Genomic DNA, 18074 nt, shown 5'->3' on the forward strand with positions numbered 1-18074 from the left:
TCAGGGAGGCAGGCGCGACCCAGAGCAGCGGCGCGCGCGCGCGCCTCCCGGCCGGCGGGACTCGGAGCGGCGCGGGCGCGCGCACGCTCCGCCTCCCCCCGCCTCCTGGCGCGCGCCCCGCCCCCTCGCGCCGCGATACGCCGAGCGCTCCGCAGCCGAGGACTCCGGCCCCGAGTAACCCCGGCGGCGCGACCTTTCCCCTCCATCCCCCACCCCCGGGCCCGCCCCCGGCGCCCGCGGTGGTTGGGCGCGCGCACCCGTCCTCCCTCCCCGCCTCCTCCCCACCTCCCTCTCCCTCCCAACCCCGACTCACCCCTCCGCGTCCCCTCCGCGCTTCTCTGCTCGTCATGGCGGCGCTCAGCAAGTCCATCTCTCATAACTGCTACGAGATCGGCCACACTTGGCACCCTTCCTGCGGGGTGTCCTTCCTGCAGATCACGGGGGGCGCCCTGGAGGAGTCCCTGCGGATCTACATCCCCCTGTACTTGGTGAGACCCGGCAGCGCCGCCCCCGGGCGAGTTCGGGCTGGAGGGTGGGCCTGGGGGTGGGGGCAGTCCGGCTCCCCCGAGAGGCTCGGGGAACTCGCCCTGTGTCTGTTTCTCATTTGAAGGGGTCAGAGTGTTTTGGGATTTTTTTTTGGGGGGGGGGGTGGCGAGGGGAGGGTATTGGGATTGGGGAGGTTCCCAAGGGGCGGATGTCCCAAATCCTACTCCGGGTTGGGAGAAGGGGGAGGGGAACTTAGAGGTTGAGCTGTCATCTACATGCCTGTGTTTTGGGCCGGGGATGGGCTCCCAAGTCTGGGATTTAAAAGTTTAAAATTGTGACTGCAGGGACCTGCGTGATTTTTGCTCTCTCTCTGCCTGGAGGTGGAGAGGTCGGCGAGGCGACGAGAAATGGCCTGCCATCTTTCCTCATGTAAAATCCCTCTTGTTTCCCCCATCCTCATTTTTTTTTTTTTTTAAAGGACATAATTGACAGCAAGTTCATGTGACCAGAGATCTTGTCTCAGTTTGGAATGGCAGGATTGTGGCTTGAGAGTTTTGCAAGTTTTTTTTTTTTTTTTTTTTGCAAGCTCCCAAAGCAGACAGACACCTTGGTTAAGATTTTTTCCGTGGTGATTTAAAGGGTGTTTCCAAGTCTTAGAGTCAGTGAAGGTGATTAGATCTTAGTTTATGGGAAGTAGGTCCTCTAAGTACTCAGCTTTACATGTCATTGGTTTGGAGTTCTTAATAGAGAATATTTGAAAATATGTATATGTATCACTGAGAACTGGTAAGGAAGTTTGTTCTTCGATGCTCTGACCAACATGTTTTTTTTTTTTTTTAATAACCTGGTTCTTGGTATTAATGATTTATTACTTTCATTACCAAAGTTCAGTCTCTGTTTTGTCACCCAATATGCATCTGTGTCCTAAGAAGGCAGAGGTCATGTTGTTTGTATTTCCTGAAAGTTTCATTCAGTATTCAATGGGTGGCTACTTCTCACCTCTCATTCAGTGATTATTTGAATTTATACCCTACTGTGCCTAGAACTGTGTCATAGCCATACTTGTAGTACTTGAACAGTTTGATTACTTATTACGGAGATAACACAGGAGAAGATGGTAACCTATCTCTGAGATTTCAGAAGCCATTTTTATTTTTATCATATAGACAGATGCCTTTCAAATCTGAATATGTTAGGAATCTCCTGGCAAGCATGTTATAATAGGGGTTCTGACTTAGCAGGTCTGGGTGGGGCCCGGGATTTTGCATGCTTGACAAATTCCCAGGTAATATAGATGCTGCTAGACTTAAGAGCCACACTTTGAATAGTAAGAACTGAGAGTGGAGGCCAATAGTAATAAACTTGTTACTGGAGCTGGAAATTTATCCCTTGATTTTCTTTGGCAAAGGTGCATGTTTATCTGTCTGCTTTTCCACAGACATGTGTTCAGCCTGTAGTTCAGTGTTTGTTTTCCTTAATAGAACACCTACAAACATTTTTGAGCTCTTGGTATGTTCAATAATACAAAAAGATTGTCTCTGCCCTTATGGGGTTATGATGTAGGTAGGGAGAGAGTTTATGCTATGTAATTTCTCTTTTGAAAATCTGTAATACTTTTATGCTGCTCTACTCATTCATTCGACAACTATTTGCTGAGTGTTTGACGGTTGTCATACCTACACCCTAGACAATTTATTGGTATCTTCCATGATAGGGAAGTTCAGGGGGAAGCAACAGGTATTTCTGTCCTTCTATTCCAGCAGTTGAGGTGCAGGAAAGATTTGTGTTTTAGTGCTCTGTCTTCAACTTTTAAATATTCTTGATGGTAAATTCTCCATCATATTTGGCCTGTATCCCTTACAGCTGTGTATTTAAACTTTGGGTTGCTGTTTAGAAGTGGTTGTGAAATAGAATTTGTGGGAATTGACCAGTATTTTATTTTAAGAGAATAGAAGAGAATAGAAAAAAAATTAAGAGTCCATTGAAGGCACTAAACATAAATATTATTTTAAGACAGTTTTAGTTATATTTGTATGTGTGGCTGGGGCTACTTGGAGCATATATAGCAACACTTTGCTCTTTATCAGTGTTGGGTAGTTGTTGATTACATGTGTGATATCAGGTGCCACAATACAGGTTGGTAGGGGAAGAAGTGGCCTTTTAAAAGGGATTAGAGATGTGAATTTGAATCTCTGCTTCTTAGCTACTAGCTGTTTGACTTTTTGCGTGTTACTTTGACTTTCTTTGTAAGAATTGAAGATAAATCATATATATATATATATATATATATAAAGTTAATCCTTACCAGAGGATGTTTTCCCATTGATTTTTAGAGAGAGTGTAGGTAGGGGGAGAGGCACAGAAAGAGAAACTATGTAAGAGAGACACATCAATTGATTGCCTTCCTCACCAAGGCCGGTACATGCCCTTGACCTAAATTGGACCCAGCATTCTTCAGTCCTCAGGCTGGCACTCTGTTCACTGAGCCAAACCAGCTAGGGCTGTATCACATATTTTCTAGTTCCTAATAGGTCTTGAATAATTAGGCCATTTTTTTTAATTTTTATTTTTTGCAGAAGATTATTATAAGCATGGTTTATGGCTATTGTAAGGGCATAAATGGGGCAATAGGGTGTAGGAATAGCAGCTATCATATAGTAGGGCCCTCATAAAGTGTTGCAATTATTAAAATAGTGCATTCATTATAATCAATGTCTCTATCTCCTGTTAGAATGGTGGTTTGTATTCAGTGCTAGCACAGTACCTCAGTGAATGCTTAATAAGAATGAGTACAGGACTGAATGAATAAACTCAGGAATAGCTCAGGAGTAAAGAGCTATTCCACAGTTCTAAAGTAGTGCCAGAGAGAATGGAAGGACAGGCTTAGAGGCATTTGACAAGAGGTATTTCACAGAAAAAATGAACAGGACATAGAGACTGATAATATTAGTCTTAGAGGCATTTGACAAGAGGTATTTCACAGAAAAAATGAACAGGACATAGAGACTGGTAATATTAGTCTTAGAGACATTTGACAAGCGGTATTTCACAGAAAAAATGAACAGGACATAGAGACTGATAATATTAGGGGTGGCCAAAACCAGTTTGGCTCAATGGATAGAGCGTCGGCTTGGGGACTGAAAGGTCCCAGGTTCGATTCCGGTCAAGGGCATGTACCTTGGTTGCAGGCATATCCCCAGTAGGGGGTGTGCAAGAGGCAGCTGATCAATGACTCTCTCTCATTGATGTTTCTAACTATCTCTCTCCCTTCCTCTCTGTACAAAATCAATAAAATATATTTTAAAAAAATATTAGGGGTGGTGTGCTGACTGGTTTATGCTTCTAGGATTTCAAGCCATTGATGCTGTTTCCAACATTGATAGAAGTTTTGAAGGCAAACTGATTTAGGGGGAAACTTTTAATTATGTGTTTTATGGAGCTTATAAAATGTGTCTTGTATATTTGCTTTTTATTATAAACTAGAGACTCTATGCATGAAATTCGTGCATGGGGGGAGGGGTCCCTCAGTGTGACCTGTACCCTCTCCAATCTGGAAGCCCTTGGGGATGTCTTACTGACAGCTTAGGCCTCCTCCCTTTGGTTCTCTGCTCTCTGAAGACCTGCCTGCTTGATGCCACCACAGGTGTCTGCTCTCTGTGGAGGCCTGCTTGCCCTTTGCTGCCACAGCCAGGAGCAAGCAGGGCCCTGCTGTCTACTCTCTGGCTTGCTGCCACAGGGGCAAGCAGGGCCCTGCTGTCTGCTTGCTTGCTAGCTGCAGTGGATGTTCCCGCCCCCGGCCACTTGCAAGAGCACCTGGGAGTGCCTGGGCCCCTGGGATGTTCCCACCCTGCCCCCAGCCACTTGGTGCCTGCAGGCCTGGAGCGACTGGGGCAAACCAGGACCCTGGGGAGCTGTTGCAGACCTACATGCAGGCCTACAGGCTCAGAGCAGCCTGGCTCCCAAAGATGCCTGTCCCTGGGATGCAGGTCGCTTGACTCAGTGTGCACACAAGCTGCTGCAGGGTAGGAACATCTGTTGTGTTCCTGCCCCACCCCCGGTTGCTTCGTGCCTGTGTGTATAGGCCCAGAGTGGCTTGGAGTCGTTCCTGGACCCTGGCTGCTCCAGGCCTATGCCTGGGCCTATAGGCTCAGAGCAGTTTGGGTCAAGAGGACACCTGTCACTGGGACCCAGGCCACTTGGTGCTGGTGCATGTGTAAATGGCTGCCCTACCCCTGGCCGCTTGGTGCCTGTGTATGCAAATTAACCTTACAGCTTTGTCAGGTTAATTTGCATACTAACTCCTGATTGGCTGGTGGGCATAATCTTTTTTTTATTAGTGTAGATATTAACCTTATGTTTTGCACTAAACTGATTGCTTTTGTTCCTTTTATATTTCTTGTTTGGTTCAATGCATCTATTCTCATGCTTCTTTTTCATTTTGGTGTCCATAGCTGTTCTTAGTATTTGCCTTATAATGCTTAAACCATGTTGAAATGTAGATCACTAAATCTTTTTAATAGTGAATCTGTGTTTTCATAATTTGTAAAAAACATCCATCTTCATCATTGATTCATTTCATGTAGTTTTTTAAAAAAGAATCCTATGTATGTTGTACAATATGCTAACATTTTATGCATGTTCCAAAAATGTATTTCAGAAAGTTATATTTTGTTGAAGGTTAGTTATTGCCACATATTCATATATGAAACACTGGTTACAGTGTTTAAACTGTAACCTATTACTAAAATTAAGGAAAGCATAGTACCTCCATAATTTATGGCAAATTTAGAATGCACAATTGTCCATTTAGGGGGATTCTATGCTGTTCAAGTTCTTAGGTGCCTTCTCTAAGAAGGAAAACTTGTTCACTCATCTCAGGTTGTTTTTTTTTTTTTTTTAATATATTTTATTGATTTTACACAGAGAGGAATTGAGAGGGACAGAGAGTTAGAAATGTCGATGAGAGAAACATCGACCAGCCGCCTCCTGCACACCCCCCACAGGGGATGTGCCAGCAACCAAGGTACATGCCCTTGACCGGAATCGAACCTGGGACCTTTCAGTCCGCAGGCCGACGCTCTATCCACTGAGCCAAACCGGTCCTGGCTCATCTCAGGTTGTTTTAAGACCTTTCTTACTTTTGCTATTCCTAGGTGACTTAACTAAGGACTACCAGATAAGGGTATTGACATTTACCTCTAGCTGACTCTTTGGGAAAGAATGAATTAAAATCTGCTTTTAAAATTGACCTTTAGATGTGTGTTTAAACCCTTTTTCAGAATATGAAAATGTTTACTTAATATTTACTTCCTTTGAACCTTTTAATCTAACAATTTTGTTACGAGATAGAGGCTCAATTAATTATCTCCAGACTCAATTGAAATTTAAGTAAGAGCTGGAATTTTTAGGATTAAAAAACAATTTATGGACAGTCTTTAGCTGCTAAAGACTTTAAAACCATTCACTGAAGAAATCAATTCAGTGATATTGAATATGTGTTTTTTTATTTTTTATTTTTATTTTTTTTATATTTATTTTTATTTTTTATGTTCTCATAGTTTCATTTTATGGGGAAAATGGCAATTCTGTAAACCGTAACTACACTTACAAGAGGCTGTTCGGATTTCTGTACTTTAATATGGCTTAGGTAACAGGATCCTAGATTCTGGGATCAAGTTGCCTGTTAGCTGGGTAATCTCAGACAAATGATCTAACCATTCTTAGCCTCAATTTCTGTGTCTGTAGTATTGGAGGAAGATAAATTTTCACTCTAGATATCTTTGTGAGGATTTAATGAAATAAAATATGTAAAGTGCTTCTTGCACATAGTATGGACTGAATTTTTAAAGGCAGTGGATTAGCAGGTGTTTTAGAGGAAATGAGATCAGCAATGAGACTTTTTAGATTTTGGTAATAAGCAGGACTTTTGTAGGCCATATGGGCAGGAAGAGAGAGAGAGAGAGAGAGAGAGAGAGAGAGAGAGAGAGAGAGAGAGGAGATATCGATCATACCAACTGCTGAGAATATCTGTCTGGATTATTTGACTTTTGGAAATCATGTAATTTTTAAATAATGTGGACTATTCCCCTTGTGATCATTTTGTTTGAAGCCTACTTTAGGGGTAGAATTGAGGAACTCTTATCTTTCTATTCAAAGAGTAAATGATGATTATTTTACTACTAGAGGCCCGATGCACGAAATTTATGCACAGGTGGTATGTATGTCCCTCAGCCTAGCCTGCAACCTCTCCAATCTGGGACCCCTTTTAGTATGTCCAATTGTCCTCCTCTACTGAAATTGGGCCTAAACGGGCAGTCAGACATCCCTCTCATAGTCCAGGACTGCTGGCTCCCAACTGCTCTCCTGCCTGCCTTTCTGATTGTCCCTAACTACTTCTGCCTGCCAGCCTGATCACCCCCTAACCACTTCCCTGGCAACCTGATTGTCCCTAACTGCCCTTCCTTGCAGGCCTGGTCACTCCTAACTGCCCTCCCCTGCAGGCTTGATCACCCCCAACTGCCCTCCCCTGCTGGCCATCTTGTGGCACCCATCTTATGTCCACATGGGAACAGCCATCTTGTGTGTTGGAGTGATAGTCAATTTGCATATTACTCTTTTATTAGATAGGGTAGAGGCCTGGTGCTTGGGTGGGGCCCAGCTGGTTTGCCCTGAAGGGTGTCCTGGATCAGGGTGGGAGTTCCCCTGTTGGGATGGCCTGGCCATGCCCCCCGACAACCCAAGTGAGGCCCTGGAATCTGGGATTTATTTTTCTTCTATAATTGAAACTTTGTAACCTTGAGCAGAGGCCTGGGCCGGCCAGGGTGTGCAGGAAGCTCGGCTTCCTCCATTACTGGTGAAACCAAACCTCCTACTCACTCTGTGGCTGCAGCCATCTTGGTTGGGTTAATTTGCATACTCACTCCTGATTGGCTGGTGGGTGTAGCAGAGGTATGGTCAATTTGCATATTACTCTTTTATTAGATGGTATTTGTTATCCTTTGGAGATGTAACAGTCATTTGGTCTTTTTCTTTTAAATGAGCAATTAAATGATGAATTTTCCTGTTCATTAATATGACATTTTGAGTTTGTTGAACTTGTTTTTATTTATTTATTTATTTTTAAAGATTTATGCACTTGTTTATTTATTTATTTATTTAGTTAGTTTGCTGCTGCTGTTGTTAATCTTCACTGGAGGATATTTTTCCATTGATTTTTTTTTTTTTTTTTTTTTTTTTTTTTTTTTTTTTTAGAAAGAATGGAAGGAAGGGGGAGAAACAGAGAGAGGGAACACATCAATGTGAGAGAGACACATTGATTGGTTGCCTTTACCCACACTAGGGCCAAGGTCTGGGCCAGAAATTGTGCCTGCAACTGAGGTAGGTGCACTTGACTAGAAATTATGCCTGCAACTGAGGTAGGTGCACTAGAACCCTTCAATCTGCAGGCTAGCACACTATTCACTGAGCCACATAGGCTAGGGCTGAATTTGTTCTTATATGTTACTTGTTTGTTATTCTTTGGCTGATCTCTTGAGTACAAAGAACAGTTCCAGTACATCATTCACAGTTGGAAGTTGAAGATTTACTATTGCACTATACACTTGCTCAACCTATTTGTGTAGCAACTATCTCTGAATATACCTGGCCCAATCTGGCTTACTTTGACCTTTTAGTTATCATAGATTAAGAAAACAAAATTAACATTGGAATATAGGATTTCAATAATTATGACTCATTACTGTTCATATTTCTGAGTTAGTTGATTCTTTTTTCCCCCAGCTTACTTTATTTAAAAAAAAAATTTGTTTATTGTTGAAAGTATTACATATGTCTCCTTTTTCCCTCTTGACCTCTTCCATCCACTCTTTCCTCCCCCCCTCAGCACAGGCCCTCACCCCCCTTCCTTCTGTGTCTATTGGTTATGCTTATATGCATGCATATAAATCCTTTGGTTGATCTCTTACCCTCCCTCCAATAAAACAGATATTTGGTGGATTAAAAAAAATTAAAAAGCCTTCAAATTCTTAAGTATTTTTCAATGCCAACATTATTTCCTTTTGTCTGCTCATTAAAAAATTCTCTTCAAATCAAAAGGAGTTCTCCTCTGTCTGGGACAGTTATCCTCTCTAATAAAATAAAACATTTTGGTAGAGAGAGAAACCCACCTGGAGGAATGAGGGAGCCAAATTCACACTGGTCCTCTCTGTCGTAACAGGTTTTCTATCAGGTTGTCTTCGTACCCAACTCTCTAGTTGACTCACTGTGATACAGATTATTTTGGATAACCAAACCTCTTATTTACTATTTAGAAACTTATACTTGTCATAAATTTTCACTCTTTAAAACATAGTTTTGATTATTTGCTGATAAATATTGATTAAAAAATATACACTAATGGAGAAGGACTGAGATTTGATGATTAGACTTAATAATAGCTGAACCTACACTATTAGTATTGGAATATTTGTTTCCTATTCACTTACCAGTTATTTAAATGAGTCTGCTATTTTTAGGGTGTTGTGTATAGCACCTATGTGCTATGTTGTATGGTGGAGAATAAGAAAATGCACTGGAGCCCTCACTGGTTTGGCTCAGTGGATAGAGCATCGGCCCGCAGAACGAAGGGTCCTGGGTTCAATTCCGATCAAGGGTACCGTATTTTTCGGACCATAAGATGTACTTTTTTCCCCCCAGAAGTGGGGGGAAAAAGTCCCTGTGTCTTATGGTCCAAATATAGCCTACACATATACTTTAAAAAAAAAGTTTTTTTACTTGCCCGGCTCTGTGTGGTCTCTGTGTGCTTGCCCGGCTCTAAAATGGTTCTAAATGCTGCTGTTTACTTTACAGGGTTGATTACATGTGTTTATGACTGTGATGTTGGGTTTTAATGCACATAAAATATTTTAGGACACTATTTGTTTCAGAATCTTTTTTTCTTCATTTCCCTTCTCTAAAAACTGGTGCGTCTTATGGTCCTGAGTGTCTTATGGTCCGAAAAATACGGTATGTTCCTAGGTTGTAGGGTTCTCCCCAGACCAGGCCCTGGTCAGAACTCATGCAGAAGGCAACGAATCACTGTGTTTCTCTCACATCGATATTTCTCTCTCTCTATCACTGTCTATAAAAATTAATGGAAAAATATCCTCAGGTGAGAATTAATTAAAAAAAAAGAAAGAAGAAAAAAAGAATAAAAAATGAAAGGGAAAATGCACCAGGCATACTTCTTTAATTGAGAGTTTATAGTCTAAGTGGGAAGATTAAACATGTATTATCCTGTAATAAAAAGTCATGAGTTAAATACTGTATGCTATAGATAAAATGGTTTGAGAGATCATAGGTAGAAGATCACATTTGACTGAGAGATAAGGGTAACTTAATGAGAGAGGTGGCAGTTTAATATCAGACCTTGAAGGGAAAGTAGGATTTGGAAAGGTAGAAATGGTGGTGAGCAAAGATGTTCAGGTAGAATAGAATATGGTATGCTTTGAGGAATGGCAGATGAAATTTAGGCTTTACTTGATGTAGTAGGCAGTCAATAAAGGTTGCCAACAGGGGATAGTATGCTTGAAGTTGTTTCATAAAGTTAATGTGGCAGTGATATATAGACCTGTTAGATTTAGTGGCTCAGGTGTAAAGTAGAGGAAATAATCAAATGAAGCCAGGAGATTTTAAGCCTTGTTGTTGGGATGGTAGAAGTTAGTACCTTGGGAAAAGGTACATATTTTCAGTGAAACACGTTGATTGCTTGAGGGCCTGTTGACTTTTACCTACTAGTGCAATATATGCGTAGAGATTGACCAGAAGATAATGAGAAACATAGAGGTGCTATTCTAGAGAGAAGGTGGGGCTAGAGATTCAGGTTTAGATATCCTAAGAATTCGAAGTGCTGGTCGGTCAACAAGGAAGAGAGGTCCTTCAACTGAATGTTTAGAAAGAGAAGACAACCTGAGGAATATTCATGTGTGGAGGAGGAAGCAAGAAAGCAAGCAGCAGTTAGATATGAAGAAGTTGAGAAGAGAGTGTTTTAGAGATGTGTTGAGCAGAGAGTCTTTGGAAGTATTGTTAAGAGGTGGGAAGAACATGGACTTGAATTTAGGTCGTGCCGCTAATTAACGTTGATTGCATTTCAGACCATTTCCCCTTTCGCATATATACTTCTAATAGACATAATCACACTATGTTTTGTTTTTGTTTTTTTTTGTAATCTGTTTTGTTATTTAGGGCAGAGCTCTTGATTTCTGAGGAATATCTTAAATTGGACAACAAGTTGTCAAAAAAGCACGTGAATGACTAGAGAAAAATAATCTTGTCTCGTATTTGTGCATAAGCAATATAAGTAATTGCTTTTATTGATTATGAAAGATGACCTGTGTTAAAAGTCCGGAACGCAAACTTATGTTCCATAAACCTATCTGTATAAGCTTTATTACTGTTAAAAATATGAAAATACTTTGACATAGATTTATAATTTATTCATGAAATATTTATTGAATATCTACCAGGCATTATGCTTCAGGCGTCTTCAAACTACGGCCCGCGGGCCACATGTGGCCCGCAGAGGAGTCTGATCCGGCCCGCCAGGTTTTTTGGGCAGTGAGCGCAGCCGAGGTGTTACAGTAGGAATTAGTAGTTCATATAGTCCGGCCCTCCAGCTCTCTGAGGGACCGTGATCTGGCCCCCACTTTAAAAAGTTTGAGGACCCCTGTAAGGGGAGTTCATTCAAGTGACTGCTTAACAAAGATTTAAAGAAAAAGTCTTGTAAAGTCTTTTCAAATGTGTTGGTACAGTTTCTTGTATTACTTGTATAGTATAGTGAATGTGAAATATCTTTACATTCCCAAGGACTATACCAGCTACATACTAATTTATAATATTTGATGCTTCCATAATTAAGAGTCTTAAAATATTTTATCATAACATTCTGTTGTATTGAAGATGTGTGTGAATCTCTGTTGACCCTAAGACTTTTAAATTGTCTTTTGATTAATCACCAACCCTAGCTTCCTTTGTACTAATGGATCTTCTCTAAAAGAGTGTTGTGATTTGAGATATTTTTTGTGTGTTTTTATTCATGCTTAATATGAGATGAATCTGTTTTATCTTGGGAAACTAGGAGTAACTGTATTAATAATCTATACTAATAATAGAGGAATATGCAAATTAGCCAGGACTCTGTAATGTCACTGCCAAACAGCAGGGACCTGAGGCTGCATGGCACCAGGTCAGGGCGAGGAACCTCAGGCTGAGCCCCCTGCCTCTGGCAGGACTAGACAGGGGACTGCAGGCCACGCCCTCCTCCCCCGCAGGTCTTCACAGGGACCTCAGGCCTCACTCCCCACCTGGCTGGCCTTGATGGGGGACCTCAGGTTACACCCCCTGCCCTGGTGCCAGGCTGGGAGATCTCAGGCTACACCTCCTGCCCCAACTCTGGGCCTAGGGATCTGAGGCTTCAAACACCCGCCCCCCTTCGTCTGGAGGAGCTTGATGGGGGTGGGGCTGGCAGAGCCTGGGTGTTAGGTATTTTCGAAGAATGTGTAGATGGTGGGCAGGGACTTGACCCTAGGTTCCAAGATGTGCCCCAGACTCTGACAGGAGAGAGATTTTCATATACATTTTTCTAATTTTCTTTCATCTCTGATACTTCTATTATAGAGAAAGGTCAAATAGCAATATTCAAATATTTCCTCTAATTAATTCCCTTTTAATGTGCACAAATTTTGTGCACTAGGCCACTGATAGTAAATATTTGTTAATGGACCTTATTTATTTGTTATTCAAATTAGTATTATGAATTAATAATACAAATCAATGAGGATTTCATAATTATACATGGGTAGAATCAATAATTCAAGTGAATGAATATAGGTTTTAAGTTATTTTGTTTTTAACAGTATTGAAAAATATTCAGTGAAATGAATTTATGCATGAAATTATGAAAAGAAGGAAGAATGCTAGATCAAGTGTCATCAGATTAGAGCAGGTTTATTTCTAAGAATGCTGAATTTACAGTGTTTTCAGCTTATTAACATTTATTTTGTATAGTCTTTTGACTCATTACATGTGTCAGGTTGCTTTTGTTTCTTGATTCTAACTAGATCTTTAGAGTTTGGATTGTGATTAGTCCAGTTTGGGAGTTGTTTTGAAGGATTTTGTATCTGTTGGTAGTGACAGAGGAGGCTTGTTCGGATCATTCTTGATTTCTAAACCTTGAAGAAAGTAGACTTGTATTTCAAAAACTCGCAAGCCCAGAAGACATTGAATTAATCAGGATCAGACTGAGTTTCAGACTGTGCTTACTGTTCCATTTGGAGCTCATGGAGTATGTACAACAACTATTTACTTTACTTTGAATTTCATTTCCTCTTACTCTTTTCATTTTATTTTTTTAAAATATTACAGATTGCCTACAATGTGTCAGAAATACCAGGGCATGGGAATGAGATGAGATATTTGTGGACATTATAATTAAGGGGAAGATACACACACACACACACACACACACACAGATTTAACTGTGATAAGTGCTATTAAAAAATACAGGGTTTTATACAGGAGTGTTACAAGAGGACGTGTTCTAGTGTGGTGGGTTTGGGAAGGCTTTCCCAATGAAGTGACATAGTGAGTATGTGAATATATATATGAAGTGAATATGTACGAGACCAGTCAGAAAGAGAGGCTATTTGATGATTTTTTAAATCCAATGCCCGGGTTAAGAATTTGATTTCTTCTCTTTAGAATTTGGGTTTACTTAAACTTGAAGCTAATGTCAGTAATAAAACATTTCAGACCATAAAAATACCTTAACAGATCCTCTGAAATTGAATCTCTATTTTAATAAAATCTATATTTTAGTTAAGGTAGTCAGAAAATTTTAGTTACAAATGTTAGACAAACTGTCTTAACAAGTTTGTCTTCACCCATTTAAAGGTAAATAAAGACAAGAAGAAAAAACAAAAGAGATACAAATTAGAAAGGAGGAAGTAAAACTGTCATTATTTGCAGATGATATGATATTGTACATAGAAAAACCCTAAAGACTCCATAAAAAAAACTACTAGATTGAGTGAATGAATTCTGCAATGTAGCAGGGTACAAAATTAACACCCAGAAATCCATGGCATTTTTATACACTAACTAGAGGTTTGGTGCACGGAATTCGTGCACAGGGGGACAAGGGTGTCCCCCTCAGCCTGGCTTGTGCTCTCTTGCAATCCGGACCCCTCAGGTAGGGTCCTAGGCCTGGCCAGCGATCAGGGTCTTTTGGGGCTTTTCTTCCCCTGCTTCTGGCAGCTGGCCCCACTCCTGCTGGTGCCACTGCTTGCCATTTGTGCAGCGCTGCTCCCCCTCCACCGCCACCGGTCATCTTCCTTTGTGGATGACAGCATGGGGTGTGATTGCGTGGGTGGTCTGGGTCTCCCTCTGCAGGACAATAGCTGGCTGGCCCACACACCCACTACAGCGTTGCTGGCCGGTGGCCTGGGCCTCCCTCTGTGGGGTGATTGATCGTGGGGCTCCAAGATTGATTGCCCTACAGAGGGAGACCCCACCCACCCAGCTGGGGCTACATGATTGCCTCGCAGAGGGCATAGGGTAGTCTGGGCCTCCCTCTTTAGGGCAATCGTGGGGTGATGGCAGGGCCCCCTGACTAATTGTATTGAACCCATCTTGGCTGTCCTGGTGCCAGTGTATGTCATAGGGTGGTCATCTGGAAGGACGTCTGGATGGTCTTTCTGCTGTTCAGTCATTCTGATGATTTGCATATTATGCTTTTATTATTATATTAATAGATAATGAGCTCTCAGAAAGAAACTAAAAAAAATAAAAAAATCCACTTACCATTGCAACAAAAAAATTAAGATACTTAGGAATAAATTTAACCAAGGAGGCAAAAGACCTGTACTCTGAAAACTACAGGACCTTGAAAAAAGATAAAGAGGAGGATATAAACAAGTGGAAGAATATACCATGTTCATGAATTGGTAGAGTCAACATCATTACAATGTCTATACTACCCAAAACAAGCTATAGATTTACACAATCCCTACAAATGGCAGACCACAGATTTAGAACAAATACTCCAAAATTTATCTGGAACCAAAAAGACCACGAATAGCTGCAATAATCTTGAAAAAGAAGAACAAAGGTGGAAAAATCACAATATCACACATCAAGTTATACTACAAAGACACTGTACTCAAAATAGCCTGGTCCTGGCACAAGAACAGGCATAGAGATCAATGGAACAAAACAGAAACCCCAAATTTTGAACCAAGCCATTATACTCAATATTTGACAAAGGAGGCAAGAGCACACAAGGGAGTAAAGACATACAATAAATAGTGTTGGGAAAATTGGACTGGTACACACACAAAAATGAAATTAGACCATCAACTTATTCCATACACAAGAATAAACTGAAAATGGATAAAAGACCTAAATGTAAGTTGTGAAACCATAAAAATCTTAGAAGAAACTGTGAGCAACAAAATCTCAGACATTTCTCATACCAGTATGTCCACTGATACATTTCCTAGGGCAAAGTAATGAAGGAGAAAATAAACAAATGGGACTACATCAAAATAAAAAGCTTCTGCATAGCAAAACAAGCCATTAACAAAATGAAAAGAGAGCCCACTGCATGGGTGAACATATTTGCCAATGATACATCCAATAAGGGGTTAATTTCCAAAATATATAATAAACTCATACAACTTAACAAACTGAAGATAAACAATCCAATTGAAAAATGGACAAAGGACCTAAATAGACATTTCTCCAAAGTGGACATATAGAAGGCCACAAGCCATATGAAAAAATACTCAAAGTCACTTATCTGAGAGATGCAAATTACAATGACAATGAGGTATAACAACCATCAGAATGGCTATCATCAACCAATGACAAGTATTGGCAAGGATGTGGAGGAATGGGACCCTTAGTACACTACTGGTGAGAATGCAGATTGGTACAACCACTGTGGAAAACAATATGGAGTTTCCTCAAAAAATTAAAAATGGAACTCTCATTTGACCCAGTGATCCCATATCTAGGGATATATCCTAAGAAATCAGAAACACAACCAGAAAGAATATATACACCCCTATATTCATAGCAGCACAATTTACAATAGATAAGATTTGGAAACAACCCAAGTGCCCATCAACAGATGAGTGGATTAAAAAAACAGTGGTATATCTATATAATGGAATATTACACAGCTGTAAAAAAGAAAGAACTCTTACCATTTGCAACAGCATGGATGGACCTGGAGAGTATTATGCTAAACAAAATAAGCCAGTCAGAGAAAGATATGTATCACATGATCCTACCCATGTGTAGATTGTAATGAACAAATAATTGATAAACAAAATAGACCCAGAGACATAGAAGCATGGGACAGACTGCTGAATCTCAGAGGGAAGGCAGGAGCAAGTGGGTGGAACTTGTAGGCATATATGTATAACCTATGGACACAGACAGTGGGAAAGGCCTGCCGTAAGGGGTGGGGATGGGCTGGAAGAGGTCAATTGGGGGAAAAAGGAAATGTATGTAATCAACAAGAAAATATTTTTAAAAAATACAAAAGAGTTATTCTTTAAAGAAGAACTTCTGTGAAACTTCTGCAATCCTCTGTACAGGAACTTGTGCCTGTTTATGTTTTGTAGCATATACCAACATATATTATATTATGCTAGATTCTTAATATGCATTTATTTTTTGGGTCATTGCTTTCTTTTATGCCTTCAGTAGAACAAAAATCATTCATTTTATTTTACTTTTCATAATTTTTTATAGCTAGTATGTTTTTTGTCATATAATAATCATATTTGAATAACTGAATGAGTTTCTCTGATTTCTGTCCTTGATTTTCTCTAATATCCAGGCTGATAAAATCTGTAACGGATTTTTAATTTAGCATTCAACTTCAATTTGAATTACACTTTATTTTTTCCACTTAACATATAGTATTCATTTTCTTAAAATTTTTTTTTTTAAATTGAATTCAGAGAGAGGAAAAGAAGAAAAAGAGAGAGAGATAGAAGCACCAATGATGAGAGAGAATCATGGATTGGTTGCCTCCTGCATACCCCTACTGGGGATTGAGCCCACAACATGGGCATGTACCCTGACTAGGAATTGAACCATGACCTTTTGGTTCATAGGTTGATGATGAACCACTGAGCCACACCGGCTGGGCTATATTTAACTTTTTGTTTAGAACTTTTTTCTTATTAATCCTCACTTTATATTTTTCCATTTATTTATTTATTACTTTAAAAATATATTTTTATTGATTTCAGAGGGAGGAAGGGAGAGGGAGAGAGAGAAATATCAATGAGAAAGCATCATTGATGATCTGCCTCCTGCAAACCCCCAAGGGAACTGTCCCACAACCTGGGCACCCTGACCGAAATCAAAACCTAACTTCCTGGTTCATTGGTTGATACTCAACCACTGAGCAACAGGCTCCATTGAGAGTGAAAAGGAGGGAGAGGGAGAGAGAGAGAAACATTGATGTGAGAGAGACACATTGATTGGTTCTTCCCACAAACACCCTGACGGTCTGGGGAATGGACCTGCAACCCAGGTACATGTCCTTGACCAGGAATCAAATCATGATCCTTAGGTGGGCTGGCTGACTTTCTACCACTGAGCAACACTGGCCAGGGCTAAACTGTTTTTTTTAAGGCATAAGTATTTACCTCAACATTTGGTGGTTACTCATTTTATGGCCTATGTCATAATTCCTTTGTGTATATTTTTTTAACCCATTATTCCTTCAATAAATTAAAGTGTTTTCTGTTTCAGAAATTATATTTTTTATAGAGGATCCAGTAAAATACCAGTTTTTACTTTAATTTAAAAATATATGCTGTTATTCAGTAGCTTCCATCTAAGTCCTAATTTAAGTGGAAAAGTTGGTTGGATTAAAGAAAGACTTTCTCTTTCAGATTGCAGCAATTCTCCGGAAACGAAAATTAGACTATTATTTACACAGACTACTCCCCGAGATCCTGCAATCTGCTTCATTTCTGACTGCTAATGGGGCCTTGTATATGGCCTTCTTTTGCATTTTAAGGTTGGTACTCATAATCACTAGTGGAGGTTAATAAAAATTCCTGTGTTGAAACGGAAACGAACAGATGTTTATATAAATGTGCAGGTCACTGCTTTTATTTTTCCCCCTCTTTGTGAAATGACATTTATTTATCCCAAGGAAAGCTTGTAAAACCAGGAGTTGTGCGCCTCTTGCTCTAAAGATGTAACATAAACTTCAAATTACTGCTGTGATTAAATAGCAAAAGTATTTTACTTTATCACACATTTTTCTGAGTTACTGTGTTTACCAAGTTGTTGATGAGGATTTTTTAACTTTTCATTTTCATTAATAATGGATTCAAAGCAGTTATCCATAATATAGGTTAAGTCCACATGCAATGAATAACTTCAAAAGGACTATAAACTATCCGTGTTTAAATATAAAACAGTAAGTTAGTTTCTGGCATATCCTACTGATGAAACTTTTGGTCCTGATTCAGTCTTATGCACCTTATTTGGAGACATGCTTCAAACAATGTAGATGTAGT

The 18074-nt window shown here is 40.1% G+C and overlaps 1 protein-coding gene across 2 annotated transcripts in view; it reads left to right on the plus strand.

Annotated features, from left to right (window-relative positions):
• The first annotated feature begins 159 nt into the window (after positions 1 to 159).
• The window catches only part of TMEM135 (transmembrane protein 135), a 192861-nt gene continuing 174946 nt past the window's right edge, over positions 160 to 18074 (plus strand). Inside the window, exons 1-2 of one of the 2 annotated variants that reach the window (XM_036426250.2) lie at positions 160 to 488; positions 17439 to 17566. In XM_036426250.2, the coding sequence (XP_036282143.1) occupies positions 348 to 488; positions 17439 to 17566 (269 nt within the window). In that variant the 5' untranslated portion in view covers positions 160 to 347. The remainder of the gene's footprint in view (positions 489 to 17438; positions 17567 to 18074) is intronic. The other variant, XM_036426249.2, reaches the window with a different exon arrangement.

The sequence above is a fragment of the Pipistrellus kuhlii genome, unplaced genomic scaffold (assembly GCF_014108245.1).
Source record: "Pipistrellus kuhlii isolate mPipKuh1 unplaced genomic scaffold, mPipKuh1.p scaffold_m20_p_9, whole genome shotgun sequence".
NCBI lineage: Eukaryota > Metazoa > Chordata > Mammalia > Chiroptera > Vespertilionidae > Pipistrellus > Pipistrellus kuhlii.